At 43.9% G+C, this 18,153-nt stretch overlaps 1 protein-coding gene across 2 annotated transcripts in view; it reads right to left on the bottom strand.

The window, feature by feature from the left end:
- The window catches only part of agap3 (ArfGAP with GTPase domain, ankyrin repeat and PH domain 3), a 320,528-nt gene that overhangs the window by 113,857 nt on the left and 188,518 nt on the right, over positions 1–18,153 (bottom strand). For both annotated transcript variants that reach the window (XM_029642909.2, XM_029642908.2), the window contains exons 2-3: positions 10,139–10,197; positions 7,375–7,462 (exon numbers count right to left, since the gene is read on the bottom strand). In XM_029642909.2, the coding sequence (XP_029498769.1) occupies positions 7,375–7,462; positions 10,139–10,197 (147 nt within the window). The remainder of the gene's footprint in view (positions 1–7,374; positions 7,463–10,138; positions 10,198–18,153) is intronic.

Raw genomic sequence — 18,153 nt, 5'->3', positions numbered from 1 at the left:
GCTGGTTCGACCAATCTGATTCCACGCTTCAAGATTGCTTCGATCACATGGACTGGGATATGTTCCGCATAGAGTCGGACAATAACATTGATGAATACGCTGATTCAGTGAGCAAGTTTATTAGCAAGTGCATTTGTGATGTTGTACCCACAGCAACAATTAAACCCTTCCCCAACCAAAAACCGTGGATTGATGGCAGCATTCGTGTAAAACTGAAAGCGCGAACCATTGCTTTTAATCAGGGCAAGGCGACCGGAAACATGACCAAATACAAACAGTGTAGCTATTCCCTCCGCAAGGCAATCAAACAAGCTAAGCGTCAGTATAGAGACAAAGTAGAGTCGCAATTCAACAGCTAGACACGAGAGGTATGTGGCAGGGTCTACAGTCAATCATGGACTACAAAAAGAAAACCAGCCCCGTCGCGGACCATGTAGTCCTGCTCCCAGACAAACTAAACAACTTCTTTGCTCGCTTTGAGGTCAATACAGTGCCAACGACATGGCCCTCTACCAAAACCTGCGGGCTCTCCTTCACCGCAGCCAACGTGAGTAAAGCATTTAAACGTGTTAACCCTCGCAAGGCTGCCGACCCAGACGGCATCCCTAGCCATGTCCTCAGAGCTTGCGCAGACCAGCTGGCTGATGTGTTTACGGACATATTCAATCAATCCCAGTCTGCCGTTCCCAGATGCTTCAAGAAGGCCACCATTGTTCCAGTTCCCAAGAAAGCTAAGGTAACTGACTATCGCCCCGTAGCACTCACCTCCGTCATCATGAAGTGTTTTGAGAGACTAGTCAAGGATCATATCACCTCCCCCCTACCTGACACCCTAGACCCACTTCAATTTGCTTACCGAAAAACAGCTTTTATCTCAAGGCCATCAGACTGTTAAACAGCCACCACTAACATTGAGTGGCTGCTACCAACATACTGACTCAATATCTATCACTTTAATATTTAAAAATTGGATGTAATACATGTATCACCAGTCACTTTAAACTATGCCACTTTATATAAAGTGTACATACCCTACACTACTCATCTCAAATGTATATACTGTACTCTATACCATCTACTGCATCTTGCCTCCGCCGTTCGGCCATCGCTCATCCATATTTATCTTTATGTACATATTCTTATTAATTCTTTTACACTTGTGTGTATAAGGTAGTTGTTGGGACATTGTTAGATTACTTGTTAGATATTACTGCATAGTCGGAACTAGAAGCACAAGCATTTCGCTACACTCGCATTAACATCTGCTAGCCATATGTATGTGACAAATAAAATTTGATAAGATTTGAACATACTTTTGGTCATGTAGTGTACAGTGGCAAGAAAAAGTATGTGAACCCTTTGGAATGATCTGGATTTCTAAATAAATTGGTCATAAAATTAGATCTGATCTTAATCTAAGTCACAACAACAGACAAAAGTACAGGTAATTCCAAAGGGTTCACATACTTTTTCTTGCCAGTGACAAAGTACAGACATAAAACCGGTATGAAATATCTATCGTTGCGTCAACACCAGCTATTTCATAATAAGCCGTGTTATCTGTACAGACGTATGTAAAAAGATGGAGAGAATGAAGTAACAGTTTTAGAACTGAATTTGAACTTTCCAAATGACAAGATCCCACCTCTGCAAAATAGCAATTGAGGTCACAGTGACTGGCTCTGCCGGCAGTCTTCAAGGACTAGGTAGGCAATGTTCTAGCTAGGGCCAACATGCAATACAGATCCACTTGAGACACACTTGCTCCCTATTAAGTCCACTTTAGCCCACTTGGTGAAGGGGGATTCTCCCAGACATCAGTTTGGTTGTGTAATAGTCAGAGAGAGTGAGAGAGACTTTCCTCTGCTGAAGCAATGCCGGCGCCAGAACAAATCAGTTGGACGGATCTTTGATTTCCATAGGGGGGCCACATTTCTTCAGGGGACCTCCTTTAATGGGTTTTATATTAAAGATATCTAATTTAACTAGAAAGATGTATTACCTTTTAACGTAGCATGAACACAACCAGTCATTATGTTTTTATCCGATTGTAAACACAAATGATTTCAAAAAGTAGGTTACCGGGCCTCCCGAATGTTGCAGCTGTCTAAGGCACTGCATCGCAGTTTGAGAGGCATAACTACAGACCCAGGTTCGATCCCAGGCTCTGTCGCAGCCGGCCGCCACCGGTAGACCCACACAAATGGCCCAGTGTCGTCCGGGTTTGGGAAGGGTTTGGCCGGCTGGGGTGTCCTTGTCCAATCGCGCTCTAGCAACTGCTTGTGGCGGGCCGGGCGCATGCACGCTGACTTCAGTCGCCAGTTGTACGGTGTTTCCTCTGACACATTGTTGTGGCTGGCTTCCGGGTTATGCAAGTAAATAATAATAAATTGGATAATAAATTGACAATCTACTGAACCCTGCTCTCTGCGCCTGATTCCACCCACCACTCCTAGTAAATCGTGACACCTCTCCCGAGTCCGTACGGGAGTTGCAGAAATAGGACAATAATGTAATTGGATATCACTAAATTGGGGAGAAAAAGGGGCAAAAAAAATAAAGCAAAAAAAAGTAAATAATAAAAAGTAGATTACCTTCGCACCTTCATCCATAATAATTCCAGTATCCAAAAAAGTGCACTCTCACTTTCCTTCAATTTGCAAGTGGCTGAAACTGTCACCCGAGAAAGCATCTTACTATATTAAGTTTCAAGTTTTAATGTCATGTGCACAAGTATAGTGAAATGCCTTTCTTGCAATCTCCTAAACCAGGGATCATAAACTAGATTCAGTCACGGGCTGATTGTTTCTTTAGCGGATGGCCAGGGGGCCCGAATGTAATAAAAAATCATTTGAAGACTGCAAATTAACCGCAAGAAGCCCAAAAATATATTGTTTGACTACAACAATCATTTCAAACCTTGCTTACATTTTTTACGTCGTGTCTCTCCATTACACATGGAAATACTTGGGAACAGATTTCTTAAATTAAGGAGCTGATTTCATGGTGATTTATAGTCATGTCCAACAATGAAAACTCCACACAGGCCGCCAGTTGGGGAACACTGCTCTAAACCCAATAATGCGGTAATCAATAACAATGTAATAGTAAAATAGCATGAGGTGGAACAAAAGAAACAATAAATAAAAATAAGATGTAGCCCATGTATCTGATGCTGTTTGGCCAAAAAGAGTATGACATGAGACAGAGAGGCGCTGTTTCTCTCCTTCTGATTCTTCATCAGAGATTGATACATCTTTCTGTCGGTGCGCGTCTCGGTCAAATAAATTATCAATATTTAAACATTTTATTTGGACAGGAAACGAGGTAAGGTAGCGTGGGCCAGGCCCCCAGAGGCCTGCCCATAAGGCCGGCTCTGCTCTGAAGTAACAGAGCTCTGAGATTGGAGCGCTGCTTGGACCGAGCATTAATATCTGAGTCTCTATATGTCAGGAAATCTACATTTAGAGGAAATGTCAGAAAAGTGATACCCATAGTAATACCCAGTATAGTATAGTCAGATCTTGTGAAAAAATGATGGTCTCTGGACCAAAGGGCCAGACTTCAAAGGAACATTTGTAATAATTCTAGAGGAGGTAAATGGAATAGGTTGGTTGCACATGAAATGATAAGAAGCCCTTGAAAATGGTAAAATGAGAGTGTTATGCCAAATAACATCTTCTGTTGTCATGGTATGAAATGGATGTGCATTCAAGTATAGGCCTACATTTAGACTACATAACATCACCATCATCCTCTGTTCACAGCCAAGCATAGACAAAAACATATCCTGAGGTCAGAGGAGAATCCATCTGTACTGTGGAACGTCTGTTGAATCTCAGTGCCAAAAGAATTAAGCTAACCTCGATAACGAGAGACACTCAATCTGTATTAGGGTAGGCCAGCAATAATGTATAATGATTTTGGCTGGATGTGGCTAATGAATAGAGTGGTTATAGTCTTTCTATCAACCTGTTGTCCAGCTTATACATACAGATTAGTCTAACACACACACACACACACACACACACACACAAACACAGGTTTTGAGATGGGAGCTGTATTTTTGGCTTGGTTAACAGGCAGTAAACATATTCAGCTCTAGAATGGAATGCGGAGGCTCAGAGAACTTGACACAGAGCCACAATTCCAACAGAGCCTGTTCCGCTGTTGCCACGGCAACACCTCCCTCCCTCCTCATCCACGATACTATATTTTAACAGATATCACAGCAACTAGCAACATCGTAGAACAAAAAATTAAGAGTAGAGCTGAATGGTATGGACCAAACACAAAACACTACTCTCCTTGGAAGCGAGGTAGCCTCTTTCAGTCTACAGAGTAGCTATAGTTTCTATCTGGGCTAAGCATCGTTCTAGGAATGAGACTAAAAGGAGAACCTTTGCCACCTGTTAATGATGGGAGATGAAGAGGTATGCTGTATCACAGAAACAATGCAGTGATCTGTATAAAATGCAATAAGAAGATACAACATGTTTCCTTAATTAACCAAAATCATCACTCAGCTTTTAGCTTTCCAGCATTTTTGTCATTGATTTCTCTAGGCCTAATTAAGCAGTAAGGATTGTTTCTTTCCCTTGGTGAAGCAGCATCATTATGCCAGGAACTCATTATGCGCTTCATATCTCTTGTCCCTCCTCGCTATAATTATACAAAACCAGACACTACAAACCCTCCAAACCCCCTCAAAGATTGTCATTTAACCCCAGCTATGACAGCATATTTGTGGGTTTCGGAGAGCCTTCGCTTGTGTGCTCAGCAGGGCCGATCTCATTAAGGATTCCACCTGATAATCAAAATTGAGAATTGTCCGGTTGTGATTCTGTGAAGTCACAGTGGAAGGCTTTGGAACAGACCCCTGTGGAAATAAATATACCTTCTCACTGAGCTATGCCCTCTCGTTCAGTGCATCAGCACTTCAGAGCTCCCAAAGCAGAAACTGTTTATGTTCATGGCAGCAACTGCAATCCCCTTTCGCTCTGAAATGAAGGGTTTTAGTAGGATTTGGTGCTTTAAGCCCAGGTTTTTAGTTTTACCTTGATGTGTTGGGAATTAGCATTCTAACACAGCAGCCCTCTTTCTTGCATGGGAGATGCTTTGCTCTAGCTGTCATTGTCTGGATAAATGGATAAAAAGCCAATTATCTCAGAGCACATCCTTCGGCTTGAGATAAATCTGACACTGCGTCGACTGATACAAAACAATAACAACAACAGAAAACACACCTGGCTTCAAAGACTAGCTGTTAATGATGATAAGCGAAGATAATGCAGGTTTCTCTTTATATACTATGTGGAACACACTCAACCTAACTGCTAATTATGAATTGAGCTTGTATACAGCCTACGGTCACTATCAAGCCCAGCCCTGTCATTGTACTTTATGCCAGTATCTATCTCCAGCTAGAATAACTTAACCCCAAATACAGACAGCTAACTTATCATTCCGGCAGAGGAGGCTGGTGGGAAGAGCTACAGGAGGATGGGCTCATTGTGAAGGCTGGAATGGAATCAATGGAATGGTACCAGACACATCTAACACATGGAAACAACATGTTTGACTCTGTTCCATTGATTCCATTCGAGCCATTACAATGAGCCCATCCTCCTATAACTCCTCTTTCCAGCCTCCACTGCATTCCAGGTGGTATTTCAACAGGTTTTGAACAGCCAATAATCTGGTAAGATATTAAAATAAGTTTATATGTCTTTATAGTGCAGTCATAAAGTATTCAGACCCCTTACATTTTTTCACACTTTATTACGTTACAGCCATATTCCAAAATTGATTTTTTCTTATCAATCTACAACCAATATCCAATAATGACAACGTGAAAACAGGTTTTCAGAAATTTTAGCAAATGTATAAAATAAAAGCAGAAATACCTTATTTACATACAGTGGGGCAAAAAAGTATTTAGTCAGCCACCAATTGTGTAAGTTCTCCCACTTAAAAAGATGAGAGAGGCCTGAAATTGTCATCATAGGTACACTTCAACTATGACAGACAAAATGAGAAAAAAAAATCCAGAAAATCACATTGTAGGATTTTTTATGAATTTATTTGCAAATTACCTATGATAAAAATTACAGGCTCATCTTTTTAAGTGGGAGAACTTGCACAATCAGGGAGGTGACCAAGAACCCTATGGTCACTCTGACAGAGCTCCAGAGTAATTTTGTGGAGATGGGAGAACCTTCCAGAAGAACAACCATCTCTGCAGCACTCCACCAAACAGATCTTTATGGTAGAGTGACCAGACGGAAGCCACTCCTCAGTAAAAGGCACATGGCAGCCCACTTGGAGTTTGCCAAAAGGCACCTAGAGAACTCAGACCATGAGAAACAAGATTCTCTTTGGCCTGAATGCCAAATGTCAAGTCTGGAGGAAACCTGGCACCATCTCTACGGTGAAGTATGGTGGTGGCAGCATCTTGCTGTGGGGATGTTTTTCAGCTGCAGGGACTGGGAGACTAGTCAGGATCGAGGGAAAGATGAACGGAACAAAGTACAGTGAGATCCTTGATGAAAACCTGCTCCAGAGAGATCAGGACATCAGACAGGGCCAAACGTTCACCTTCCAATTGGACAACGACCATAAGCACACCGCCAAGACAATGCAGGAGTGGCTTCGGGACAAGTCTCTGAATGTCCTTGAGTGTCCCAGGTAGAGCCCGGACTTGAACCAGATCAAACATCTCTGGAAAGACCAGAAAATAGTTGTGCAGCGACGCTCCCCATCCATCCTGGCAGATCTTGAGAGGATCTGCAGAGAAGAATGGGAGAAACTCCCCAAATATAGGTGTGCCAAGCTTGTAGCGTCATACCCAAGAAGACTCGAGGCTGTAAACACTGCCAACGGTGCTTCAACAAAGTACTGAGTAAAGGGTCTGAATACTTATGTAAATATATTATTTAAGTTTTTTTATTAGGAAGACATTTGTAAAATTTTGTAAAAAACAGATTTTGCTTTGTCATTATGGGGTATTGTGTATAGATTGATGAGGGGAAGAAAAACAATTTAATCAATTATAGAATAAGGTTGTAACGTAACAAAATGTGGAAAAAGTCAAGGGGTCTGAATACTTTCTGAATGCACTGTAAATGCGCATAAATGTTCAGAAATAATTAGAAATCCTTTTTACATTATTATCAATATCTCAAATTACATTTACATGTATGATGCAGCAGGGTCAGTAGATGGAGTAGATTAGCAAGATTACCATCACAGTTAGAAGTGATGTGTTCATGTGTTGACTGACAAGACCCTCCTAGAGTCCACAACCTTTTAGCTCTTTACAGCGTGTGACTCCTCCCTCAGGTGTTTTTCCTAAACAGCAGCTCTGTCTCTTACCTTCAGGAGATTCCTCCTGCACATATGTGCCTGTCAGGTACCGGTGGACCAAGGCAGACTTCCCACTCGACAGATTACCCACAATACCCTGCAGAAACAACAAGAAAACAGTCTAGTCAAGGACATCATATATATGTTGTTGAGATGTTTACACAGCCAACCAATGTCATAGCCCACAGCCAATGGACTTGCTTCTTGTAAAGGCAAGGTGGCAAAACAATAGTTCTGTAAGAAGTTGCAGAGACAAATCACCAACTAACACTAGAGCCCACAGTCGATGGACTTTCTTATGGACAGATGATGCTTGTGGGACAAAAGAAAGGTGGTCACCGGCAAGGGAACAGTTCAGAACGTTCAAAACGTCCAGGCCCAGGCCCAGGCCCCATCTCTGACTGCTGACCGCCCCCAGGGGGAGCCTGACAGTGGGTGAGCTGGGGCTGGGCTGCTCCCAGGCTGGGGTGGCTGTTGATAATGCCAGTGTGTCTGGGGGAGAACACGCCCTCCTCCCCTACTCAACCCCACAATCCACCTTCAACACTCTTCTTTAGATCATTAGTGGGTGGTAAAGTCAGGTATGGTTTTAATTATAGGGGACTGTGAGAGAGATGTGTGTGTGTGTGTGTACAGGATCTTTAAGAGCCTAGATGATGCTACCTCTCCTCTCCATCATTACACTTACGATCTACATAAGTAGGAAGTTGGCATTGGAGAGGACACAGAGTAGTAGTCTATCCACCACAGAAGAATAACAAGCTAGGAGCTACTCAGAACAGAAGCTAACTACAAAAGGAACAGAGTTTATGTTAGAAATGTAAAGCTTTGTAAGCTGCTGGGTTGTAGGCCCATCATTAGGGCTGCTGTATGAGCATAGTTCAGGCAGATGAAAGCAGAGCGGGCACAGTGTGTGCAAATCCCACTACAGCCTTTTTTAAGGATCAGTCTATGGGTTCATTATTAAGGTCCGGCAGGGTTAAATGAGAAGACAGTACTATACAGTATCAGCTCATCTCCTCATGAGTGTAATTGTCAATTGTTGGAATGATAACATCTGCCCGTGCTTTTGGGAAAAATAATTAATGAATGAACTACTTCTGTCCAATACTGTCACATAAAACTGTGGAAGAAATGGAAGCTATGCGTCCCTGACAGTCCTCGACTCTTCCCTGCTGAATCCAGCGTCAGTTCACTAAACCCCTGAAATGTCTGGAGTTTTCAAATTAACACCTAACACTACATAAAAGACAATGAGCTCTATCAAATGATCCTTGGTTAGAAAGCATGTTCTCCATAAAAGTGTCCCTCTGAGAGAACATCATTTTCTGTTGGATTCCCCATAGGATTACACCAATATGTTTTTCATAAAAGACCAAAATACTATGAATACTTCAGTACTTAACAGCAGAATGTTGGAATGGAATGTGTCTTTGTGGTAATATCCCTATTGATGATGTACGTGAAGCACTCCCTTCTTCCTGTGAGGACGTGTGTGTGTGTGTGTGTGTGTGTGTGTGTGTGTGTGTGTGTGTGTGTGTGTGTGTGTGTGTGTGTGTGTGTGTGTGTGTGTGTGTGTGTGTGTGTGTGTGTGTGTGTGTGTGTGTGTGTGTGTGTGTGTGTGTGTGTGTGTGTGTGTGTGTGTGTGTGTGTGTGTGTGTGTGTGTGTGTGTGTGTGTGTGTAATGTGTGTGTGTGTGTGTGTGTGTGTGTGTGTGTGTGTGTGTGTGTGTGTGTGTGTAATGTGTGTGTGTGTGTGTGTGTGTGTGTGTGTGTGTGTGTGTGTGTGTGTGTGTGTGTGTGTGTGTGTGTGTGTGTGTGTGTGTGTGTGTGTGTGTGTGTGTGTGTGTGTGTGTGTGTGTGTGTGTGTGTGTGTGTGTGTGTGTGTGTGTGTGTGTGTGTGTGTGTGTGTGTGTGTGTGTGTGTGTGTGTGTGTGTGTGTGTGTGTGTGTGTGTGTGTGTGTGTGTGTGTGTGTGTGTGTGTGTGTGTGTGTGTGTGTGTGTGTGTGTGTGTGTGTGTGTGTGTGTGTGTGTGTGTGTGTGTGTGTGTGTGTGTGTGTGTGTGTGTGTGTGTGTGTGTGTGTGTGTGTGTGTGTGTGTGTGTGTGTGTGTGTGTGTGTGTGTGTGTGTGTGTGTGTGTGTGTGTGTGTGTGTGTGTGTGTGTGTGTGTGTGTGTGTGTGTGTGTGTGTGTGTGTGTGTGTGTGTGTGTGTGTGTGTGTGTGTGTGTGTGTGTGTGTGTGTGTGTGTGTGTGTGTGTGTGTGTGTGTGTGTGTGTGTGTGTGTGTGTGTGTGTGTGTGTGTGTGTGTGTGTGTGTGTGTGTGTGTGTGTGTGTGTGTGTGTGTGTGTGTGTGTGTGTGTGTGTGTGTGTGTGTGTGTGTGTGTGTGTGTGTGTGTGTGTGTGTGTGTGTGTGTGCGTGCTTGCTCGCTTGCGTGCAAGCAGTTGTGCCAGCGGGTGGATCAGACCCAGGACCTGTCACACGTCTAGCCCAAAACTGTCACTCATCTCTCTGTCCTGCTGCAAGCCACTCCGCGCTACGTGTCACCATGCCAACTTATCTCATTCAAAATCACCCACACTCTCGCTTGGTGCCAGGGAATATTCCAGCCAATTTCTGTACTCTACTCTTTCTGTCATGCAGAATGAGAGGAAATGTTATTGAAATGCATAGAGCATGGCCTGGCATTGACATTTAAATCAATCCTCTTGCAGTGCCAATGCCAGAAGAATAATATGGCCTGAAGTTATGATGAATACTCATGAATACTACTCACCACTTTGAGCTCTGGCACTGATCGACTCAATGTCCACTCCTGGCTATTGACGAAAGAGTCTGGAAGAGAAAAAAGAACAAGAGAATAAACACCATTAAGCTGAGGTCGGGAAAGGTTAAAGCAGTACGTTGATTCCTTGCCACGGTCTGTCTCATAGCTTAAAGGGAGGACGTGCAATCATGGTTTCAAGTCATCTCTGACAATGCAAACATTCACACGCATGCACATCTACCTCATTTTTACCATTGTCACCTATGCAACTACAGATGACAAAACTCTAGATCCCCATTATACCACACACAGAAATGCATACAAGCCCTCCCTTGCCCTCCCTTTGGCAAATCAGACCATAACTCTATCCTCCTGCTTCCTTCTTATGAGCAAAAACTCAAACAGGAAGTACCACTGACACGCTCAACACAGAGGCGGTCTGATGAAGCAGATGCTAAGCTACAGGACTTTTTCATTAGCACAGATTGGAATATGTTCCAGGATTCATCTGATAACATTGAGGAGTTTACCACATCAGTCACCAGCTTCATTAATAAGTGCATCAACAAAGTTGTCCCCACAATGACCGTATGTACATACCACAACCAGAAGCCATGGATTACAGGCAACATCCACACTGAGCTAAAGGCTAGAGCTGCTGCTTTCAAGGAGCAGGACCCTAATTCAGACACTTATAAAAAATCGAGCTACGACTTCTGACGGTCCATCAAATAGGCAAAGCGTCAATACAGGACTAAGATCCGTCAATACATCAAAACAGGACTAAGAATCCTACTACACCGGCACTGACACTCGAAGGATGTAGCAGGGCTTGCAAACTATCACAGACTACAAAGGGAAACCCAGCCACGAGCTGCCCAGTGATGCGAGCCTAGCAGACAAAATAAATGCCTCGCCTCGAGGAAAGCAAAACTGAACCATGCATGAGAGCACCAGCTGTGTGATCTTGCTTTCCGTAACCGATGTGAGTAAGACCTTTCGAGAGGTTAACCGTCACAAGGTCGCGGAGCGAGACGGAACACACAACGAGGATTCAGAGCAACAGCACCACTTAAACCTCAGGAGGCTGAAGAGATTTTGGCTTGGTCCCTATGCACCATTGAGAGCATCCTGTCCGGCTGTATCGCAGCACTGTCTGCAATCGCAGGGATATCCAGAGGTTGGTGTAGTCAGCCCTACATATCACCAGGGGCACACTGCCTGCCCTCCAGGACCTCTACCGTACAGCACCCGGTGTCACAGGAAGGCCAAAAAGATCCCCTGGTGTTACAGGAAGGACCTCCGCCAACCAAGGCATGACCTGTTCACCCAGGGGCGGCAGGGTAGCCTAGTGGTTAGAGCATTGGACAAGTAACCGAAAGGTTACAAGTTCAAATCCCCGAGCTGACAAGGTACAACATCTGTCGTTCTGCCCCTGAATAGGCAGTTAATCCACTGTTCCTAGGCCGTCATTGAAAATAAGAATTTGTTCTTAACTGACTTGCCTAGTAAAATAAATGTAAAATAAATCAAATCTACCATTTAGAAGGAGGGGACAGTACAGGTACATCAAACCTGGGACTGAGAGACTGAAAAACAGCTTTGTCTCCAGGCCATCAGAAAGTTAAATAGTCACCACTAGCTGGCCTCCGCCCAGTACCCTGCCCTGAACTTAGTCCCTGTTACTAGCCGGTTACAATCTCTGCACCTAAGAGATTTCTGCCCTATGTACAGTTGAAGTCGGAAGTTTACATATACACTGCTCAAAAAAATAAAGGAAACACTAAAATAACACATCCTAGATCTGAATGAATGAAATATTCTTATTAAATCCTTTTTTCTTTACATAGTTGAATGTGCTGACAACAAAATCACACAAAAATGATCAATGGAAATCAACTTTATCAACCCATGGAGGTCTGGATTTGGAGTCACACTCAAAATGAAAGTGGAAAACCACACTACAGGCTGATCCAACTTTGATGTAATGTCCTTAAAACAAGTCAAAATGAGGCTCAGTAGTGTGTGTGGCCTCCACGTGCCTGTATGACCTCCCGACAACGCCTGAGCATGCTCCTGATGAGGTGGCGGATGGTCTCCTGAGGGATCTCCTCCCAGACCTGAACTAAAGCATCTGCCAACTCCTGGACAGTCTGTGGTGCAATGTGGCGTTGGTGGATGGAGCGAGACATGATGTCCCAGATGTGCTCAATTGGATTCACGTCTGGGGAACGGGCGAGCCAGTCCATAGCATCAATGCCTTCCTCTTGCAGGAACTGCTGACACACTTCAGCCACGTGAGGTCTAGCATTGTCTTGCATTAGGAGGAACCCAGGGCCAACCGCACCAGCATATGGTCTCACAAGGGGTCTGAGGATCTCATCTCGGTACCTAATGGCAGTCAGGCTACCTCTGGCGAGCACATGGAGGGCTGTGTGGCCCCCCAAACAAATGCCACCCCACACCATGACTGACCCACCGCCAAAACGGTCATGCTGGAGGATGTTGCAGGCAGCAGAACGTTCTCCACGGCGTCTCCAGACTGTCACGTCTGTCACATGTGCTCAGTGTGAACCTGCTTTCATCTGTGAAGAGCACAGGGCACCAGTGGCGAATTTGCCAATCTTGGTGTTCTCTGGCAAATGCCAAACGTCCTGCACGGTGTTGGGCTGTAAGCACAACCCCCACTCATACCACCCTCATGGAGTCTGTTTCTGACCGTTTGAGCAGACAAACGCACATTTGTGGCCTGCTGGAGGTCATTTTGCAGTGCTCCTCCTGCTCCTCCTTGCACAAAGGCGGAGGTAGCGGTCCTGCTGCTGGGTTGTTGCCCTCCTACGGCCTCCTCCACGTCTCCTGATGTACTGGCCTGTCTCCTGGTAGCGCCTCCATGCTCTGGACACTACGCTGACAGACACAGCAAACCTTCTTGCCCCATCTCGCATTGATGTGCCATCCTGGATGAGCTGCACTACCTGAGCCACTTGTGTGGGTTGTAGACTCTGTCTCATGCTACTACTAGAGTGAAAGCACCGCCAGCATTCAAAAATGACCAAAACATCAGCCAGGAAGCATAGGAACTGAGAAGTGGTCTGTGGTTATCACCTGCAGAACCACTCCTTTATTGGGAGGTGTCTTGCTAATTGCCTATAATTTCCACCTGTTGTCTATTCCATTTGCACAGCAGCATTTGAAATGTATTGTCAATCAGTGTTACTTCCTAAATGGACAGTTTGATTTCATAGAAGTGTGATTGACTTGGAGTAAAAAAAATTGAGCAGTGTACTTAGTTTGTAGTCATTAAAACGTATTTTTCAACCTCTCCACAAATTTCTTGTTAAAAAACTATAGTTTTGGCAAGTCTGTTAGGACATCTACTTTGGAGACTTCCACAAGTCTGGTTCATCCTTGGGAGCAATTTCCAAATGCCTGACGGTATCACGTTCATCTGTACAAACAATAGTATGCCAGTATAAACACCATGGGACCACGCAGCTGCCATACCGCTCAGGAAGGAGATGCGTTCTGTCTCCTAGAGATGAACGTACTTTGGTGCGAAAAGTGCAAATCAATCCCAGAACAACGGCAAAGGACATTATGAAGATGCTGGAGGAAACAGGTACAAAAGTATCGATAGCCACAGTAAAACGAGTCCTATTTCGACATAACCTGAAAGGCCGCTCAGCAAGGCAGCAGCCACTGCTTCAAAACCGCCATAAAAAAGCCAGACTACGGTTTGCAACTGCACTTGGAGACAAAGATCGTACTTTCTGGAGAAATGTCCTCTGGTCTGATGAAACAAAAATAGAATTGTTTGGCCATAATGACCATCGTTATGTTTGGAGGAAAAAGGGGGAGGCTTGCTAGCCGAAGAACACCATCCCAACCGTGAAGCACGGGGGTGGCAGCATCATGTTGTGGGGGTGCTTTCCTGCAGGAGGGTCTGGGGCACTTCACAAAATAGATGGCATCATGAGGGAGGGAAATTATATGGATATATTGAAGCAACATCTCAAGACATCAGTCAGGAAGTTAAAGCTTGGTCGCAAATGGGTCTTCCAAATGGACAATGACCCCAAGCATACTTCCAAAGTTGTGGCAAAATGGCTTAAGGACAACAAATTCAAGGTATTGGCGTGGCCATCACAAAGCCCTGACCTCAATCCTATAGAAAATCGGTGGACAGAACTGAAAAAGCGTGTGTGAGCAAGGAGGCCTACAAACCAAAATTCACCCAACTTATTGTGGGAAGCTTGTGGAAGGCTACCCGAAAGACTTGACCCAAGTTAAACAATTTAAAGGCAATGCTACCAAATACTATTTGAGTGTATGTAAACTTCTGACCCACTGGGAATGTGATGAAAGTTTCTTTACTATTATTCTGACATTACACACTTAAAATAAAGTGGTGATCCTAACTGACCTAAAACAGGGAATTTTTACTAGGATTAAATGTCAGGAATTGTGAAAAACAGAGTTTAAATGTATTTGGCAAAGGTGTATGTAAAATTCCGACTTCAACTGTACATATTCAATTTTTGGGATTTGTGTGTTTGGGATTGTTTTGTATTGCTCAGTATTACTGAACTGTTGGAGCTATACACATAAGCATTTTGCTGCACCTGCGATAACCTCTGCTAAATATGTGTACCTGATCACAAAAGTCCACAAGAACACCAAGGTAACCTCCCTAAATGACTACAGCCCTGTAGCACTCACATCTATAGCCAATAAATACTTTGAAAGGCTGGTCATAGCGCACATCAACACCATCATCCCAGACACCCTGGACCCACTCCAATTTCCATACCACTCCAACAGATTCACAGATGACTCAATCTCTATTGCACTCCACAATGCCCTCACCCACCTGAACAAAAGGAATACTTATTTAAGAATGCTGTTTAGTCCCCTCCAGGCTCAGGACCCTGGGACTGAACACCTGCCTCTGCAACTGGATCCTGTGCTTCCTGATGGGACGACCCCAGGCGGTGAGGGTAGGCAACAACACATCCGCCCCGCAGACCATCAACACATGGGCCCCTTAGTTCCCACCTGTACTCCCTTGTTCACCCAGGACTATGTAGCCGCGCACAACTCCAAAATCATCATCAAGTTTGCTGACGACACAATGGTGGTAGGACTGATCACCGATGATGATGAGGCAGCCTATAGGGAGGTCAGATACCTGGCAGTGTGGTGCCAGGACAACAACCTCTCCCTCAAGGTTAGCAAGACAAAGGAGCTGATCGTGGACTACAGGAGATGGGGTTGTACTGGAGCTCATTGAGAGATTCAAGTTCTTCTGTGTCCACATCACTAAGGAATTTAACATGGTCCACACACACCCACACAGTGCCTCCTCCCCCTCAAGAGGCTGAAAAGGTTTGGCATGGGCCCTCAGATCCTCAAAAAGTTATACAGCTGCACCATTAAGAACATCTTGACTGGCTGCATCACCGCTTGGTATGGCAACTGCAAGACACCCGACCGCAAGGCGCTACAGAGGGAGGTGAGTAAGGCCCAGTACTTCCAGGACCACTATACCAGGTGATATCAGAGGAAGGCAAGCGGTACCAGTGCACAAACTCTGGAACCAACAAGACCCTGAACAGTTTCAATCCTTAAACCATAAAACTGCTAAACAAGGCTACTAAATAGCTAATCAAATGGCTACCCAGACTACCTGTATGGAGCCTCTTTTGGAATAACTCTTGCACTGACTATGCACACACACTGGACTCTATCCACACACTCACATATACAGTACATACACTTTTTTTTACGCACAAAACAATTTAGGTAACAGGGATCTTAATCCCGGAGGGGATTTAACGTCTCTGCTGTAATCTAGAAGTTTGAATTTGACATCTAGCCACTTACAGTGCATTCGGAAAGTATTCAGACCCTTTGACTTTTTCCACATTTTGTTACCTTACAGCCTTATTCTAAAATTGATTAAATTGTTATTTTTCCTCATCAATCTACACACAATACCCATAATGACAAAGCAAAAACAGGTTGAATTTTTTTTTTGCTAAATAAAAACAAATACCTTATTTACATAAGTAATCAGACCCTTTGCTATGACACTCAAAATTGAGATCAGGTGCATCCTGTTTACATTGATCATCCTTGATGTTTCTGCAACTTGGAGTCAACCTGTGGTAAATTCAATTGATTGGAAATTATTTGGAAAGGCACACACCTGCCTATATAAGGTGCCACAGTTGGCAGCCCACTTGGAGTTTGCCAAAATGCACCTAGAGAACTCAGACCATGAGAAACAAGATTCTCTGGTCTGATGAAACCAAGATTGAACTCTTTGGCCTGAATGCCAAGCGTCAAGTCTGGAGGAAACCTGGCACCATCCCTATGGTGAAGTGTGGTGGTGGCAGCATCATGCTGTGGAGATGTTTTTCAGTAGCAGGGACTGGGAGCCTAGTCAGGATCGAGGGAAAGATGATTGGAGCAAAGAGTACAGAGAGATCCTTGATGAAAACCTGCTCCAGAGCGCTCAGGACCGCAGAATGGGGCGAAGTTTCACCTTCCAGCAGGGCAATGACACTAAGCACACAGCCAAGACAATGCAGGAGTGGCTTCGGGACAAGTCTCTGAATGTCCTTGAGTGGCACAGCCAGAGCCCGGACTTAAACATGATCTCTGGAGAGACCTGAAAATAGCTGTGCAGCTACGCTCCCCATCTAACCTGACTGATCTTGAGAGGATCTGCAGAGAAGGGGAGAAACTCCCCAAATACAGGTGTGCCAAGCAGTAATTCATATCGCTGGTATTTGAATGACCCTGGTGATGAGTTCTCAACTTGAAATATTGTTCATTATCAGGTATCCTATTGAATGCCATAGTCTAGTTTGTACACCATAAATTAATGGTAATCTGTAGGGGGAATGTATTGAGTAAAGGAAGGGCAATCACTAGGGCTAGGTGGTATACCATATTTTACTATATACCGGTATTGATGCACGGACCGTTTTTTTTTTTTTTACTGTACCTTCTATATCGGTAATTGAATGTTTGGTTTGTTAAATGTGATACGCTGTGTGTAACGTCCATTTTCATAGTTTACTCCGCATCTCCACGCTGCTTTCCACACAGACCTAGTCCCTAGTCCCTCGCTAACGTTAGTTTGTATTTTCTTGGCAAGTTAGGCTAAATCGTGATAGCCACAAATGCTAATCGCAAACGTAGCCAGCTAATACCTGGTACCAGTGCTGGTGGAGGTCTAAATCAGCATGTTGTTTGTGCAACAGTATCTTGTAAATCAGAGAGGAATAGGCAAAGCATGAATATGTTGGCTATATGAATAAAGATTTAATGTAGAAAAAGATTATAGGGTCCCCTAGGAAACACGGAACATCGGTTCCTACCCTGTCACAATAACTCGTCCATGGCATTTTCATTTGTTGTCATATCAAGCACTGTTTTTAAAGTGCCCACTATTATTTATATTCTAATTATAGAATTATAATAAACATTTTATTTCAAAAGTGTGATTCCAAAAGTTCACCCATGTGTTTTGATCTAAATCGCAACATTTGGTAAAAAATAAGGCCTAGTATTTTTGCCCATATCGTGGCAGTGTGGAAAGAAACTCAAATGAGTGCAGGAAATGCAGAACTTTATGGAAATGCAGAAAATTATTTTAGGTTGAAGTTGAATTGAACAGTATAAAACAATAGACCCATTGAAATCATTTAGAATATATGTGTTGCCACCCTAGGGTCACGCACTACTCATAAAGCAAATTTAGAACTTTTATTAATGAAAAACATAAAATACCGTCAAATACCATCCAAATTTGGAAAAATACCATATGATATGATATTTTGGCCATATCGCCCAGCCCTAGCAATCACATGTGGCAGGCACAGACAAGGGTGGAGAGATGTGGTTTAGTGAGGAAGGGGATCGAGTTCAGGTCAGGTCACATTAAGGGAGAAGGAACAGTTTATGGACCACATCACTTAATTTCCTGCCTAGCGATAAAGATGTAATGTTTAGAG

Source organism: Oncorhynchus nerka, linkage group LG9b, assembly GCF_034236695.1.
Source record: "Oncorhynchus nerka isolate Pitt River linkage group LG9b, Oner_Uvic_2.0, whole genome shotgun sequence".
NCBI lineage: Eukaryota > Metazoa > Chordata > Actinopteri > Salmoniformes > Salmonidae > Oncorhynchus > Oncorhynchus nerka.
The sequence above is the reverse complement of the archived record's forward strand: the minus strand, read 5'-3'. Positions and strand labels throughout refer to the sequence as shown.